At 62.1% G+C, this 15,209-nt stretch overlaps 1 protein-coding gene across 2 annotated transcripts in view; it reads left to right on the forward strand.

Annotated features, from left to right (window-relative positions):
* PPARGC1B (PPARG coactivator 1 beta) overlaps positions 1-15,209 on the forward strand; it is a 101,534-nt gene that overhangs the window by 62,620 nt on the left and 23,705 nt on the right. For both annotated transcript variants that reach the window (XR_002342022.1, XM_021085008.1), the window contains exons 2-3: positions 8,021-8,194; positions 14,226-14,441. Coding sequence is in view for 1 of the 2 variants with exons in the window: in XM_021085008.1 (XP_020940667.1) it covers positions 8,021-8,194; positions 14,226-14,441 (390 nt within the window). In the remaining variant the exon portion in view is untranslated. The remainder of the gene's footprint in view (positions 1-8,020; positions 8,195-14,225; positions 14,442-15,209) is intronic.

Genomic DNA, 15,209 nt, shown 5'->3' on the forward strand with positions numbered 1-15,209 from the left:
AGAGAGAGAGAAACAGCTCTGCTTCAGGGAAGCCTTGCACCGCCTGCAGCTTCATTTCCATTGCAGTGTCTTCTTTTGGACCCAGTTTTCTGTGGCTGAACCATTTCATTAAAGTGTATAATTATAGTAACACATGGGTTTGGGAAGAAGCAGAATTGACGGCGAACAAACAAGCCAGCTGCTGGAAGCAGATGTGTAGGTGACTGGAGGGTCGCCTCTGAGCCTCTGGGGCACGGTGGGCCGTGGGAATGGGCCTTGTTACCTGGGTGGTTGCTTAGGGGAGCGTCTCTTGCACCAAAGGCTGGGGGGCCTGGTTGGGATTAGGTTTGATGGCAGGTGGCAGGAATCCTCCCCAACATCAACACGCTCCAGGTCGAGCCCCCCTCGCGCCAAGGCGGATGTCCGGGTGTCGGTCCGGATGCTGCAGGCGTAGGGACCCGACTTTGGCCGGCCTCTTGCCCGGCCATGCAGAGCGGGCTTCCCAAGGTCGCTGGTCGTCCTGGCTGGGTCTGGCCTGACCCGGGGGCCCAGTTCTGAGCACCCGGCGCGCTTTGCTCTCCGAGCTGGAGGAGCCCTCTCCCCAGACCTGGTGACCTTCTGCTGGATCTCCTTATGCCGCCCTGAGCGGGCAGCTGCGTGGCCGGGGCTTGGAGCCGCAGCGAAGAGGGCTGAGCTGCTATCACGCAGCCGATGCGTGGCGGGCCTGGGGCTGGGTGCTTCTGCGAGGAAGGGGCCTCCGTGATGCTTCGAGATGCTCGGCCCTGAGTGTTTTGGTGGGAGATCCTTTCAATGGTCTGCCTTTTCTCTGAGCTCAGTGTGTTTTGTTCTTTGAGGCTGAGCGCAGAGCCCCTGCGTTTTCTACTGATTCTTCCTGGAGCTGAATTTTGTGTCTCTGGCTCGTGAGTCTAACTTCAGAGGATGCTGTAGTATTTTTTTGAGGACTGAACTCATTTACTCTTCCTGCTGTTCTCCTGGAAGCCTCTTTAGGAGTTTTGTACTCATTTGGAAGACAGTGGAAAGATTAGACTGTTTTTGGATGTAGGAGAGAGAAATCAGTCACGACTTTTTCATTGATAGGTGACAAACTCCAGCTGGCAGTGTAATCTGGAAAGGAAACTTAAGAGAATAATGGAGCACGAGGTCTGTTGGGTGGCTTCAGGCACAGCTGGATCCAGGTGTTTAAATTATTTTATCAGGGGTGCATCTGTCTTTGCTTCTTGACTCTGCATTCCCTGTGCTGGCTTCCTTCCCAGGCAGAAGCCGGGAGGCCTGTCGGCCTTTCCAGAATTAAATTCAGCCACCCGAGCGCCTTTGCCCAAACGCTCCAGCACAGCTGCGGTGTGCACCCTGACCCACCCCTGCACCAGTTGCTGGGCGAAGTCACTGGATGAAGCCTTTTGACTGGCCAGACTGTGCCTGCCTGGACCGCCTGGGTGGAGGGCGGCTGCCTTGCCCGGGGCAAATGAGTGGGTGGGAGGACCGGTGGGAGGAAGCCAGATGACAGGCCTGGAAGGAGCAAAAGGAAGACATCCCTTCAGTGAAATGGCTTTGGGGGCCTCCGTGGATGCCTGTCTCACGACCTTCCGAGGAGGCGAGGAGACACTCAGGGTCATAGGTCTGGGCCGGGCAGGGTCTCATGAAGTGGCAGCGGCTGCGCAGGACCCGTGTTGCGAGGGCCCGGAGCTCAGCGGGAGATAGAGCCATGGGTGGTTTGGGGGTGTCTGCCAGGGTGGGGGGGACCCCCCTGCCGGTGCCTGCCACTCTAGCAGATCTCACGGCCAGTGTGGCCGTTCCTGACCGTAACGGAAAAGGGAGCTTTCACCCCAGCCCATCAAATACAGATTCTTGCCAGGGAGCAGCCTCCAGGCTGGCGGAAGGGCGGCGTTCGGGTGTCCGAGCTGGTGGCGGAAGGTGCGAGGCCGGAGTGGGCAGGCCCGGGGAGGGCCAGCAGCCAGCGCGGTCTGGCTGTGAGGGCAGGTACGTCCGTCCAGGAGGAGCCATGGGCGATGATGCCGCCGGACCCGGGGCTGGTGGAGGGCGAAGGGGCCCCATGGAGCGAGCAGGAGCTTCGGGACTGTGGGGATGGGTCGGAGGACGAGCTCACGAAGCACTGACCTCACGCTGGGCCTTCCCAGCGCCCTGCCCCTCGAGACGGTGCCCTGAGGCCGGAGCTCTGGGGTCGCTTGGGCGTCACCTGTCAACGCCGGGTCTGGGGCCCCATTCAGGGGTGACCGTCTGTGTGCCAGGTGCCTGGCCTGCGCCGTGGGACCTGTCCCGGGACACCGCGGGGGAGGATTCCTTTCACTGTCCCGCTCGGTCCAGAGACGGTGAGGCGGCAAAAGTTGGGTCCCGACTCAGAGGAGCGGTGTTGGTCGCCGAGCCAGGCCCAGACCCGGGCCCCAGTCTAGGCCTCGTTCTCTCTGTCCCCATCTTCGGCTTCCCCTCTGAGAACGCATCTGTCCGTGCTGTCTAGATTCTCCCCGAAGCCTCGTGGGTCTCAGACGCTGGATGAAGACAGAATCGGGTCAGGTGCTTAAGCAAGAGGGTCGAGGGGCCGCCTGCTGGACACCGTCTTTTCTTCTGTCTTTTTGCCATTTCTTGGGCCGCTCCCGCGGCATCTGGAGGTTCCCAGGCTAGGGGTCGAATTGGAGCTGTAGCAGCCAGCCTACACCAGAGCCACAGCCACGCGGGATCCGAGCTGCGTCTGCAACGCACACCACAGCTCACAGCCACGCCGGATCCTTAACCCACAGAGCAAGGGCAGGGACTGAACCCGCAACCTCATGGTTCCTCGTCGGATTCGTCAACCACTGCACCACGACGGGAACTCCAACATTGTGTTTTCTGGAGGGGTCGGCGGTGACCCACGAAGGACGAGCAGGGCCGGAGCCCAGGTCCTCAGAGTGTGGCCACCCCTCCCCTCCGGCTTCCTTCCGGTGACTCCGAGGATGTGCTCTGGGCAGCTGCTGTGTGAGGCCACGTGCTGATTGTTGTCAGGAAAGCGGAGCCACCGATTTTTCTGGAAGGTGTCTTCTTTCTTAAGCAGGGAATCGAGTTCCAGCAAGTGAGTTGGCCGAAGCACCGAGCCTCTGCGAGCAGGGCTGTGGTGTCGCGGTTCAGATCAGGGCTGTGTCTGGCTGGAGGTGGAGGCACGGGAGGCTCAGCAGCCGGTGGGGAGCCCCCGGCCAAAGGGGAACGGACCTGGGGGGCCTGGGGGGCTGTGCACACGCCCCGCCCGTCGCCGTTCAGCTGCAGACTAGTTCAGCTGCAGACTAGCCCGTGCCGGGGCCTTTCTCATGCAAAGCGCCGTCTCCCCACCTGTAAATGGGAGGAAGTGGGTTTGAAGCTTTCAGAATCAAGGGGTTTGGCTGCGGAGCGAAGAGTGTGGATTCAGCCTTACGTTTTGCTGGGGCCCTGGGTCCTTCCAGGGGAAACAGAAAGAGGGGGGTCGGGGTCCTCGCCCCGGTACCTCGGGAGGCCGTATTGGAGAGAGGGTCTTTGCAGAGGCCGTCGAGGTAACACGAGGCCGTTCGCGTGGGCCCTCATCTCGGGGGAAATGCGACACAGAGCCAGGCACGCATGGAGAGAAAACCGTGGGAAGCCAGCCCTCCGCCAGCTCCAGAGAGGCCTGGAAGGAGCCAGCCCTGCCAGCATCTTTTTTTTTTCTTCTCATCTTTTTGGGGCTGCACCTGCAGCATCTGAAGTTCCTAGGCTAGGGGTCGAATTGGAGCTGTGGCCACGCCAGAAATGAGCTGCGACTGTACCCTACACCACAGCTCACAGCAACACCTGAACCTGAACGCATTGAGCAAGGCCAGGGATCAAACCTGCGTCCTCATGGATACCAGTGGGATTTGTTTCTGCTGAGCCATGATGGGAGCTCCCCTGCCAGCGTCTTGATTCAGACATCCAGCCTCCAGAGCCAGGAGGCAAAATATTTCTGCTGTTTAAGCCACACAGTCTGTGGTGCTTCGCAACGGCAGCCCCGGCCAACTGGGCAAGGGACTGCGTCTCTAAGTGGGGACAGTGATGGCCGCCCTGCAGGTTGTTGTCGCAACCTGCTGCGGGATACAGACAAGGCCCTCAGCGTGTGGGAGGTGACCAGTCTGCTCTGGCGTGGATTCAGTCCCTGCCTGGCCTGGGAACCTGCTGCAGGCACGGTCCCACCAAAAAAAGCGCCTGGTAATAGCGGGGCTTATCCTGTGCCAACCCCCCCATCCACGGATGGGGCCTGCGGGGAGCAGCGGAGAAGAACAAGAAGCCCAAGTCGGGCCTTTCAGAGAGAACTGGGTCAGGGGGCACCGCCTTCAAGGCCTCTCTCAACACGGAGCAGGCCAGGGAAGGACTCCCGGTGCGGTGCTTAGTGGCTTTTCGCTACAGTAGCCTCGGCCCTGGTGACAAGGCCGCGAAGCTGAGGTTTCTCTTTTGATGTCCTGGGGACACACTGAGCAGAGCTGCCCCGGGAGGTCGGTACGTGTAGTGGTCCTGGCCACTCAGTGGCCTTTCACAAAGGAGGTGACGTGGCTTTGGCCAGAAGGACGCTCACCGGATGACCCTGGCCCATCCGTCCGACGTCCTTCCTGGGCCTGCGTGTCCACATGTGCAGGGGAAGGAGGTGGACCTTCCGGACTTCTTGGCGGGGTTTCTGAAGGCCTAGAGGTTAAGTCTGAATTCCTTGTGCACACGTTTCCAGAAACTTGCTCTGGCCCTTCACGGGGCCTCTGTGTCCCACGCTGTCCTCAGTGACGTGGCTGGAAAACCTCTCGGGGCCGCTGGTTCCTGCTGGTCTGGGATTCTGCAGCTCTGAGTTTAAGTTGTGTCAGGCTGTGCGTCTTGCAGAGTGGGCTGCTCCGAGTTACATGGGCGAGCGGGATCCAGAAGCCGAGAGAGCTGGGGGCTTCGCTGGCCAGAGAGGCCCAGCTGCTCGGCGTCCTTGTGTCTCTGCTTTGGCTCTGCCTCCTGCCGCCGCACAGGCGCTCGGCGGGGGCCTCCCAGTCCCGCCGTCTGCTCCCCCCCGGGATGCGGCACCGGCCTGGGCCTCACCGTCTGCCGGCTTCTACGCCGGCCCCACCCCCGTCACCCGTGGTGTGACACCCGAACCCCTCCAGTCTCCACCAGGTCCAGCCTCCCCCTGCCTCTGCGGGTGTCCTTCCCTCCCCCGCCCTGCTGATGAGCTGCAGCCTTGCCGGCCTGTGGTCCGAGCCCGAGCTCTAGGCTTGGTCCGAGCCTGGATCTTTGCCTGGGCGGATCCTCTGCCGGGAACGGCTTCGCCACATCCTCCGCTGCCCGGCGTCACGTCTCACACCCGACGCTGCTCCTCCACGACGCCTTTCAGGGCCCCGCTGACGTCCATTCCCTGCCTTTTCTTTTTGGGCTGTGATGCAGGATCTCAGTTCCCAGACCAGGGATTGAACCCAGGCCTCAGCAGTGCCGATTCCTAACCAGTAGACCGCCGGGGGGAGTCCCGTCGTGGCTCGGTGGTGATAAGTCGACAGGTGTCCATGGGGTTGCGGGTCTGATCCCTGGCCTCGCTCGGTGGGTTAAGGCCCCGTCGTTGCTGTGGCTCTGGCGTCGGCCGGCAGCGGTAGCTCCGATTCCACCTCTAGCCTGGAACCTCCGTGTGCTGCGGGTGCGGCCCTGAACAGAAAAGAAAAGGAGCAGGACACGAGCCCCCGGGAAGGTGCTGGCTCTCCCCCTTCTCTCGTTCTCCCGCCGCGCGCCGAGTTGCTTCTTTTGTGGCACTAACACTAGTGTCACGAATTCTTTGTTTCTTTTCCCCACTGAGCTGTCAGTTGCGAGGGGAAGGGCTGAGTCTTAGCCGCCACTGTGCCCGGCCCACGTAGCATTTGTGATTGTCTGCGGGCACCTGCTCCCAGACAGGGCTCCCATCTGCATGACCAGCCGTCCACGTGCCAGGGAGGCCGCGGAGCAGCAGCCCCAGCCGGACCGCTGACGGGGCGGCCCCCGGCACCCCCGCTCCGGAGGGACAGCGGGGGAGGTCGTGTCAGGTGACACCTGCGCTTACGCGGGACCCAGCCGTTCCAGTTCCCCTGCTTGGGAGTCGAGAGAAATGGTGTTTCGGAAACACAGGTCTGCACAGAGACTTGTGGACACACGTTGCAGGCCGTTCAGCACAGGCTGTGAACAAACCAGGCGACTCTGCAGAGCTGCCAGGCCCGCTGCGTCCGGAGTCCTGCTGGCGGGGGAGGGGAGGCCGCCTCGGGGACGGCCGAGTGACGCGTGCTCGCTCACTCCTGGAGGAGAAGGCCGGGGCGCGAGGGCAGGCCTGGTCCGGGAGGTCCCAGATGTCTCTGGGCATCACGTGGCCCAGCCCGTGAGCAGGGACCGGCGGCTGCTTTGGGGAACCAGGCCCGGTGCCGGCCGCGTGTGCAGGATTCTTGCAAAACGGAGTTAAGACATTCGACCCAAATTCAGATAAAAGCCTCTTTCCTGTGTCCACTTGAGCTAATAATGCACATGTATCCATCATTTATGAGGCCGAGTAAGTGGGAACAATTAGGGCAAAGGCCTGGGTAAAGCCTGTTTCTCTTCAATGTCACACGGGCCTGTCTCTGTCCTCTCCACCAGCCAGGGAACACTCTTGTTTTCATTATTAGTACTTTTATTATTATGATTTTACTTCTTAGGGCCGCACCCGCGGCATGTGAAGGTTCCCAGGCTAGTGGTGGCATCAGAGCTGCACCTGCCGGCCTACACCACGGCCACAGCAGCGCTGGGTCCTTAACCCACAGAGCGAGGCCAGGGATCGAACCTGCAACTTCATAGTTCCTAATTGGATTTGTTTCCGCTGCGCCCTGATGGGAACTCCCATTATTATTTCTTATTTGGTGTCATTATTGCCCACTCCTGTTCATTGAGTACCTACCGAGCCAGGCTTAGCACTGCCTCATTTCATATCATGAGGCGGGTGGTGACCCATTTTACAGATGAGGCTGCCAAGGTTCAGAGAGGCGAAGGGGCTTGCCCAGGGTTTCACAGTGCCCGAGCGGTCCTGTCTCTGTGTTAGCCTCCCACTCAGGCTGTTTCTGCACCTGCAAGGCAGCCCGTCTTTAGGTAACTGTTACGCTCAGGAGCCCGGGGTGAGAAGGCGATGGCCGTCTGAGCCGGTGGGTGTGGGGTTGGGCCTGAGAATCTGCATGATTTCCAGCAGGGTCCCAGGTGGTGCTGACTCTGCCGGCCCTGGGGCCACACTCTGAGAAGCACTTGGTCGGCCCTGTTCCCAGGGTTCTCCGTGACTCCCCCACCCCTGCTCCCCCACCAGCAGGGGGTCGTGGCCTCCTGGACCTTTCCCTGCGTGTTTGCACAGTGTTCTGGGCAGCCGTTATCCTGAGAAATGTGTGGCTCACGTCCGTCTCCGTCTTCGCACCTGTAGGCCAATCGCATCTGCTGAGCTTCCTCGGTTTCGTGTTGTTCATCGTGTCGTGTTCTTGTCCCCAGCGCCGTGGCACATTCCGTAATCCAGGTGCTTACGGTCTTATTTCCCTGTTGTCCGCTGGCAGGTGGCCATGCACACTTTAGACGTGACACGTATTCCTCGGAACATGGGTGGGTGTTTTCCAGAACGTAGCAATCACTCAGTGATGTCAGCCCTCATTACGGCCTTTTGTTTTTCACTATTCATAGAGAGGGATTGTGGCCTTCAGAAACCTCCTTTCGTGGGAGCAGTTAGATAAAGAGTAGATCTCTAGTTACAGGTTGTAGTAAAGTTTTCAACAAAACATCTTTGGTGAGAGAAAAGAGGTGCTCCCTGGGCAAGGCTTTGAGGGATGTATAGGAGTGTGTGGGGGGAATTTGCACTGCCAGGGCCTGACTCAGCTCCTGTAGATTCAACAGTTGCGAGAGGGTGAGGCCCGCCTTTGCATTTCTTGGGCGTTCTTCGCAGAATCGGGCGTCGGAAAAGGCAGCCAAGGGCCCAGACTGGCTGCGATGAGCGCGAGGGTCCCTGCATGAGTCTGGCCGCGCTCAGCTCTGACCACCTCCTTCCTTCCTGTCTCCTCAGAGTGGGGTGTCCGGGGAGGAGCAACTCTGCGCTGATTTTCCGGAGCTCGACCTCTCCCAGCTGGACGTCGGCGACTTGGACTCGGCCACCTGCTTCGAGGAGCTGCAGTGGTGCCCAGAGAGCGCCGAGGCGGACCCCAGCCAGTACAGCCCCCGCGACGCCGAGCTCTTTCAGGTGTGCCCTCCGAGCCTCGCCCCCGCGCCTCCGCCCTGAGCCACCTTCTGCACTGGCTCCCCCGCCAGGGCTCCTGGGCCCCTGTCCCTGGTCCTGGAAATGCACTTGATCTTGGCAGCTCTTGCTTCCCCTCCAGGCGGTGTCACCCTCTCGGAAAGTGAGGGCTGGGCAGGGCCGCTCTCTGGGAGCCCCCGTCAGAACCCCCCCCTTGGCCAGGTGCCAAGGCCCATGCGGTTCCCTGACGTCTCCTTGCCACCCTGGGAAGCAGACGTGGCCATTCCCCCGTTTCACAGATGGGGAGGCTGAGGCTTGAGGGTCACGTGCCTAAGTGATGAAGCTCAGGGCAGCTGACCCGGCCTCCAACCCGGCTCGCCCGCCCCCTGAGCAGGGGCTTCCTAACCAGGCCGACGGCGCGGTCGGAGTGACTCGCCTTCCCTGTGGCAGGACCATCCCTGTCTGTGTGGCTCAGCTCCTTTAATGTTCTTCGCAACGCACATTCGTATAGTTTGCTCCATTTTTCCGGTGGAGCCGAGAGGTTCTTTAAGAAGCGTCGTGCGTTTCCACGCCTCTCCCTCTGTGCGCCCCGATCGCAGCCTCAGCCTCACATGGGACAGCGGGGCGTCTGGGACTCGCTCCGGAGGACAGCGGTGCCTGCGTGCCTTTGCACGTGTCGGGTGATGGAGGAAATAAGATCGGCTGTGTTGAAGCTGGTGGGTACATTCGGTCTCATTATTCTTTCCTTGAAATGTGCTCCCCCGTAAGGACTGGGGAGAAGCCACGGCTCCCTGCGCCTGCCTGGCGAGGTGAGAACGATGGTGATGAGAACAACACCAGCGACCGTAACAGTAACACACTGTCTACCGAGCCAGTGCCGTGAGCATCCTCGCAGACAGTGCTGGTGGATGGTATGGTTCCTTCTAGAAATGTTTCTGGAGCTCCCCCTGTGTCAGACACTGTGTGCATCAGTGGACTCTGGGGTCTACAGGGAAGATTGACCCTTGATCCGTTAACCCACAAACAGACAGAGGTCCCCTGTGGCCTGGGCATAGTAGGAGGAAAGCTGGAATGAGAAGAGCATCTAAAGACTGGATGGTCGCGGAGTTCCCGTTGTGGCTCAGTGGGTTAAGAACCTGACTAGCATCCCTCAGGATGCAGGTTTGATCCCTGGCCTTGCTCAGGGGGTTCAGGATCTAGTGTTGGCGTGAGCTGTGGTGTAGGTCACAGACATGGCTTGGATCTGGCATTGCTGCGGCTGTGGTGTGGGCTGGCAGCCGTAGCTCCAATTTGACCCCTCGCCTGGGAACCTCCACATGCCGCAGGTGTGGCCCTCAGAAAATAAAAAAGAGCGAGACAGGGTGGTCAGGAAGGCCCTTCCTGGGGAGGAGAGGGAGGAGCCGTGTGAAGATGAGCCAGGAAGCAGGAAAGCTTGCTGGGCGAGGGAACGGGAGGGCGGTAGGGCGTAGCTAAGGGGACAGTGGCAGGAAATGGTTGGGGGAGGAGGGCTGGGCGGGGGCCAGATCCTGCACAGTCTGCTGGGCCATCTTAAGGAGCTGGATTTTCCCCAAGGTCATTCTAACCTATAAATAAGAGACAGCACCAGCCCACATACAGGTGAGGAAAGCCACACTTGGGTTGTGTATGTTAAGAGGGGAAGTGACGTGCCCGAGGCGGCGGTGCTGGGAAGGGTCAGAGTGTAGACTCTAAGCCAGGAACCTAAACCCCTCGTCGCTCCACACCGTCTCTGGTGACCCTGCGAGGATCGAGGGGCTGGGCTCTGCTTCCGGCTCAGCAGTGGGATTAGCTGCGCTGTGCTGCTCCCCCTGCAGAGGGACCAGCTTCCGGGGGACTCAGATGCTGTGTGGACGCCTCCCCCTACTCAGAGACTGGCCACATGCGCTGGTCGGCTCCTGCTGAGGTCCTACTATGTGCAGGAGATGGTCTGACACGGCCTGGGGTGGCCCCCGGGCTCTTGGCAAGCGAGGAAGGCAGAGGCGTCTTCCCAGACGGGGCGGGGGGGCTGTGGCAGAAGCCTGGCGCTCGGCCCCTCTGCGCCTGCGCCCCCCACCTGCTCTCGCGGGCCGGGTCGGCTCCGCCCATTGCACACCTGTGCCCCTGCGGGTCGTGATGGGCGTCGCATCGCCCCCATCGTGGCCCCTGCGCGGGGCGACACAGCGTCGCGATGACTGCGTTCTCTTCCCGGGGCTCCATGCAGAGCGACACCTTCTCGAGGCTTATTCATCAGGCGAAGCCCTCCTTCGACCCCCGGCTCTCCTGTTGGCCCGTCCGGAGGCCGGCGCTCAGTCCCCGCTGCCCCCAACTCCCACCCTGGGTGCCGGCCTGGGGCCCTCAGGCTCGGAGCTCCTTGAGGACAAACCGCGTTTAGTTCTTCGGTGGGGCCCTTGCACGTGGAAAGGCCTCCACCCTGTGAGTGGAGACACTGACTATGCACTGTCCCTGCTGCCGAGGACCGGACGGGACCGGCCAAAGTCCCGGCCAGTGGGCTCGTGTCGGAACCGTGCTCTTCTCGCGGTCGGCTGGCACCACGGCTGCGGAGACAGACGGAGAGTGGAGGGTGCCTTCCGTTTCTCGGGGGCCGCCGTCCTAGGGCCCGGGGCCTCCGCTGGCTAAACTTAGAAGGTGCTTTTGGAGGAAGCGGGCGTTTGGCGGTTCCGTCGCCCTGGACCGCGTGGCTGTGGCCGGGCCTCCGTTGCCCCCGTGAGGAAGGAGGAGGGAGGGGCCCGGATCAGCGTGGTGGGTCTTAGTCAGTGGGTCCTTCAGGCGCCGACGACATCTCGGGACTCACCCCCAGAAGAAAGGAAGGGAAACGGATGTCCTGGGTGTCCTGCACCCCCAGTTCCAGCCCGGACCGGCCGGGGGTTCGGAGTAGCCGGGGTCCGTTGTGTGTTCGTCCTTCAGCCCCGCAGGCTCTGAGGAGGAGGCGGGCCCTCGGTTCGCGGAGGCGCCCGGGCAGCTCGGGGAGGGCACGGCCGGGCCGCGTCTATTAATAGCCCTTCTGCAGCTGATTAACTCTCCGTTAATTTGCGCTCCGTTTCCAAGCAGAGCGGAGGGGCCCGGGAAGAGGAGGGGGCCGCATGGCTCCCTGGCACGTGTTATCCGGGGTGCCGCTGGCACGCAGGGCCTTTCTTCCCAGCCAGGGGCAGGACCCCGGCCCTGCCTGGCTGTCCAGAGCTGGACCCGCCCCGGGAAGGCTGCAGAGCCTCGGGAGGCCTCCCCTTAGTCCTGTTGTTTTTACCCAACCTCTCCGGGCTCCTTGGGGTCCCTGCCGACTTGAGTTCCTTTCAGCTCCGCGCCTGGCACCCAGTAAGCCCTTGCGCACCCTCGCCACCCCTCCAGACTTGCCACGTGACTGTGACAAGTCTCTTTCCTGCACCTTCATTGCCCCCACCCCAAAACAAGGGGCAGGAGGGCTTCCTCCTGAGCTCCGACTGAGCAGGTCTCCGGTGCCGCCAGGAGGGCTGTGTTAAGAAATATGCTGGCGGAGGAGTTCCCGTTGTGGTGCAGTGCAAAGGAGCCTGACTACAACCCATGAGGACGCAGGGTCCATCCCTGACCTCGCTCAGTGGGTCAGAGATCCGGTGTTGCCGTGAGCTGTGGCGTAGGTCGCAGACGTGGCTCAGATCCCGCGTGGCTGTGGCTGTGGCTGTGACGTAGGCCGGCGGCCGCAGCCCTGATTCCACTCCTAGCCTGGGAACCTCCATGGGCCGCGGGTTTGGCCCTACCCAGGGGAGCAGTTGCACCCAGGCTGCATGTCTGGCGCCCCTGGGCACTCCGTGATCGCCACAGGCCCTTCCAGCTCTGGTACTTGCTGTAACTGAGAATATCCCCGTCCGGGCCCCGCTCCTCTTCCGTGAAAGCGGGAACCTTCCTTCCACCCAGTGCAGCTGATGTTTCTGAGTAACTCATACCTTCCCGCTGGAATCTGTTGAGACACCCATCTCCGCCTCTGCCCAGCGGTAGGGGTGCATTGTTCACTCATTCTCCTCGGTGGTCTGCCTCAGGCCTCCCACGCTCGGCCACTGAGCTGGGTGCGCTTCCAGGAGCACTTGCCCCACTGCCTCCGGCCGGCCTTCCTGAGAAGCCTTAGAGGAACGGCTCGAGCTTGGAGGGAAAGGACTCCCCAGGGTCACCCCGTCAGGGGCAGAGCCCCGCCCCGCCCCGCCCCAGGAGGAGCCCTTGACCCCCAGGTCCCGAGAGCTTAACTCCCCACCAGGCCGGAGAAGTTGCTCTGGGAACGTGGGTTGGGGGCCATCTGAGGGGGAGGATGGCGGCTGCCACTCGAGTCCCTTTGCAGCCCTGACCCCCTGGACCCGGGTCAGGCCCACCTGAAGCTTTCTTTTGACCTTCCTTTTATCCTTAGCTCTGGTCCAAACTCACAACTGCGTTTGCTCCCTTTTCCCCGTGTTCCTGCTTCGGTTCTCAGCCGCTGCTGCGGCCGAAGGGTCTGGCTCAGATTGGGTGCAGCCAGAGGGCCGACACGGGGCGTGTTGCAGTCGAACTTGCTGCAGAGAAGGATAAACGTCCTAAGCTGGGATGGGAAGGAGGCCGGGGACGGCGTCCCACGCGGACCCGCCTCCTGCCCGCACAGGCCCGGCACGCCTGGACTCCTCGCAGGACTGTGACTGCCGCGCCCAGGGCGGTGGGCTGGTGTCTGGGGGCGCGCGCTGCCCCTCGTGTCCCAGGGCTGAGACGTCGGGGAGGGCGCTCCGGGCTCCCTGTGAGCCCTCCCGGATCTGCTGTGTGAATAAGTGGCACACGCCCAGGACAGGTGGTCAGCCCCGGTGAGCCCCTTTCCTCACATGGCAAGCGGCGATAGGATAGTGCCCCCCCAGGAGGGTACGGAGGGGTTACCCGAGGCGGTGTATCTGCCTCTCATCAGCCGAGTTCCTGTTCCTCAGCTCTGAGCCCGCCTGGCACCTCTCATCCCGCAGCCCGGGCAGTGCTGGCTGCTCAGAGCATCCTTTTGCCACGGCTGCAAGAGCCTGGGCGGCGGCGCCGTCGTCTTCCTGGCGTTTGTTTCCCAGGCTCTCTCATCTCCGTCTCTGAAATGTCCTTGTTTAACTCTTCGCTCCGCGGGAGGGTACGCTCCCTGAGGGCAGGGGCCGCATCCCCAGTGCCCAGACAGCAGCGGGCACAGAGCAGCGTTCAGGATGTGTGTGCTGGCGGGGGGGGGGGGAGGAACTGCCCACGGCCACCATCAGCCACCCCCACTGTCGTCCCCATCGTCGTCACTGTCACCCTGGGAGGAGTCGCAGACGTGGTGGCAACACGGGTGGTACTGGTGGTACTGGTGGTAGTAACAGCAGTGTTGGGGTGGCCACCATCGTCCCAGGAGCAGTAAGAGCAGTCAGAGCCGTGGTGATAACCGCGGCGACACGTGCTGCTGGCGCCAGGCCCTGTTTCCTGCACGTCGTACTGTGTAACCTCGCTCCGTCCTCTCGGGAAGCAGGTCCTGTTGTCGCAGTGGGTAAGCGTGGACTCAGGCCTGGCTGTGGCCACCGCCCCAGATGCCCATCCGTGAGTGACCGAGGTGCAAGCCCTGGGAGTGGCAGGGGGACGCCAGCTGTTCTGCAGCTGCCCCCTGGCTGCCCCTGTCACGCTCGAACCTCGAAGCATCCAGACTTTGTACCACCTGCTGGGCCCCAGGGTCGGAGAGGCTGGCGGGGGCTGCCAGTGGCAGCAGAGACCAGCCTCGGGCCCTGTCCAGGGTTTGGACGCGGGAGGCTGTGGAGTGAAGTGGCTGACCTTGGAGGAGGGGACCGGTGTCCCTCACGTGGCCAGCCCCGGGCCTGGGGTGACATGCCGATGAGCCCAGAGCCCAGCCTGGGAGCCCGTCACCACCGGCTGCCTGCTCGCGCACTTGCGTGGTGCTCAGAGCGCCCCGCTCCGTCCCGCGGCGTCTGCTGTCCCTGCGCCCCGAGGGACCTGAGCGGGCTGGCGGGGGTGTGCAGAGCAGGCTCCACGCCGAGGCTCTGCCCCGGCGCTGAGCAGCCGCGTCCTCTGCTCCCCGCAGATCATCGACAGCGAGAACGAGGCGCTGCTGGCGGCCCTCACGGAGAGCCTGGGTGACATCCCCGAAGATGACGTGGGTCTGGCCGCCTTCCCAGCCCTGGACGATGGAGACTCACCCTCCTGCGCGTCCGCGTCGCCCGCCCCCTCCTCTGCGCCCCCCAGCCCCGCCCCGGAGGGGGCCCCCGGCCCGGCCCCTGAGGCGGAGGAGCTCTCGCTGGTGAGAACCGGTTTCAGCGGAAGGGATGGCGGTGGCCTGGGATGTGGTGTCTGGTGGCAGGGGCGGCGGGTGCAGGGAACCAGGTCCAGCCCCTGCAGGGGTGAGGGTTCGCGGCAGACACCCAGACGGCCCTGGGAGGCCTCCGTGGGCCTGTCCTGGATCGACCCCGAGTGTGTGTAAACCTGTTGCAATTAAATGCAAGCATTTTCCTAAAGATCACACACACACACGCAGTAAACACTCGGGCGCGAGGTAATCGTAAAAAGCAAAACCTCCTTTCCCAACTCAAAATTGTTTCTCCTTCCCTGGAGGTAACCATGGTTACCGACCCATCTCTTGCGTGGCGGTCCCTTCCACCTGGGGTTTTTAACCGCTAAAGGGAGCCTCCGTCACCTACTGCTCTGGCCTTGCTTTGCTCGGTGAACGGGCCTGTCTTGGAAACTCCCAGATGAGCAGAGATGGTGCTATTTTATCCTTTTTGTCGGCTACATAATGTTCCTTCGTAAGGACGCACCGTATCTGGCTTAACCGCTCTGCCGGTTAGAAACCCTCCCTGTTCCAGCTCCTTCGCTGTTTCGTCGTCGTAGTTGGGTCCTCGTTCAGGCCTGTCCTGTGTCCTAGACCAGGAATTCCTGGGTCTCAGGCCATGGGGTGTTTCATCAGTTTGGACGAATCCTTCCAGCTCGTCCTCCAAAGAGCTCGGACCGGCTCCAACTCCAGCCGGAGCGAGGGGCTCCCGAGGGCATGTGGAATGTGGAGCCCCATACG

This window comes from Sus scrofa, chromosome 2 (genome assembly GCF_000003025.6).
Source record: "Sus scrofa isolate TJ Tabasco breed Duroc chromosome 2, Sscrofa11.1, whole genome shotgun sequence".
In the NCBI taxonomy this organism is placed as follows: domain Eukaryota; kingdom Metazoa; phylum Chordata; class Mammalia; order Artiodactyla; family Suidae; genus Sus; species Sus scrofa.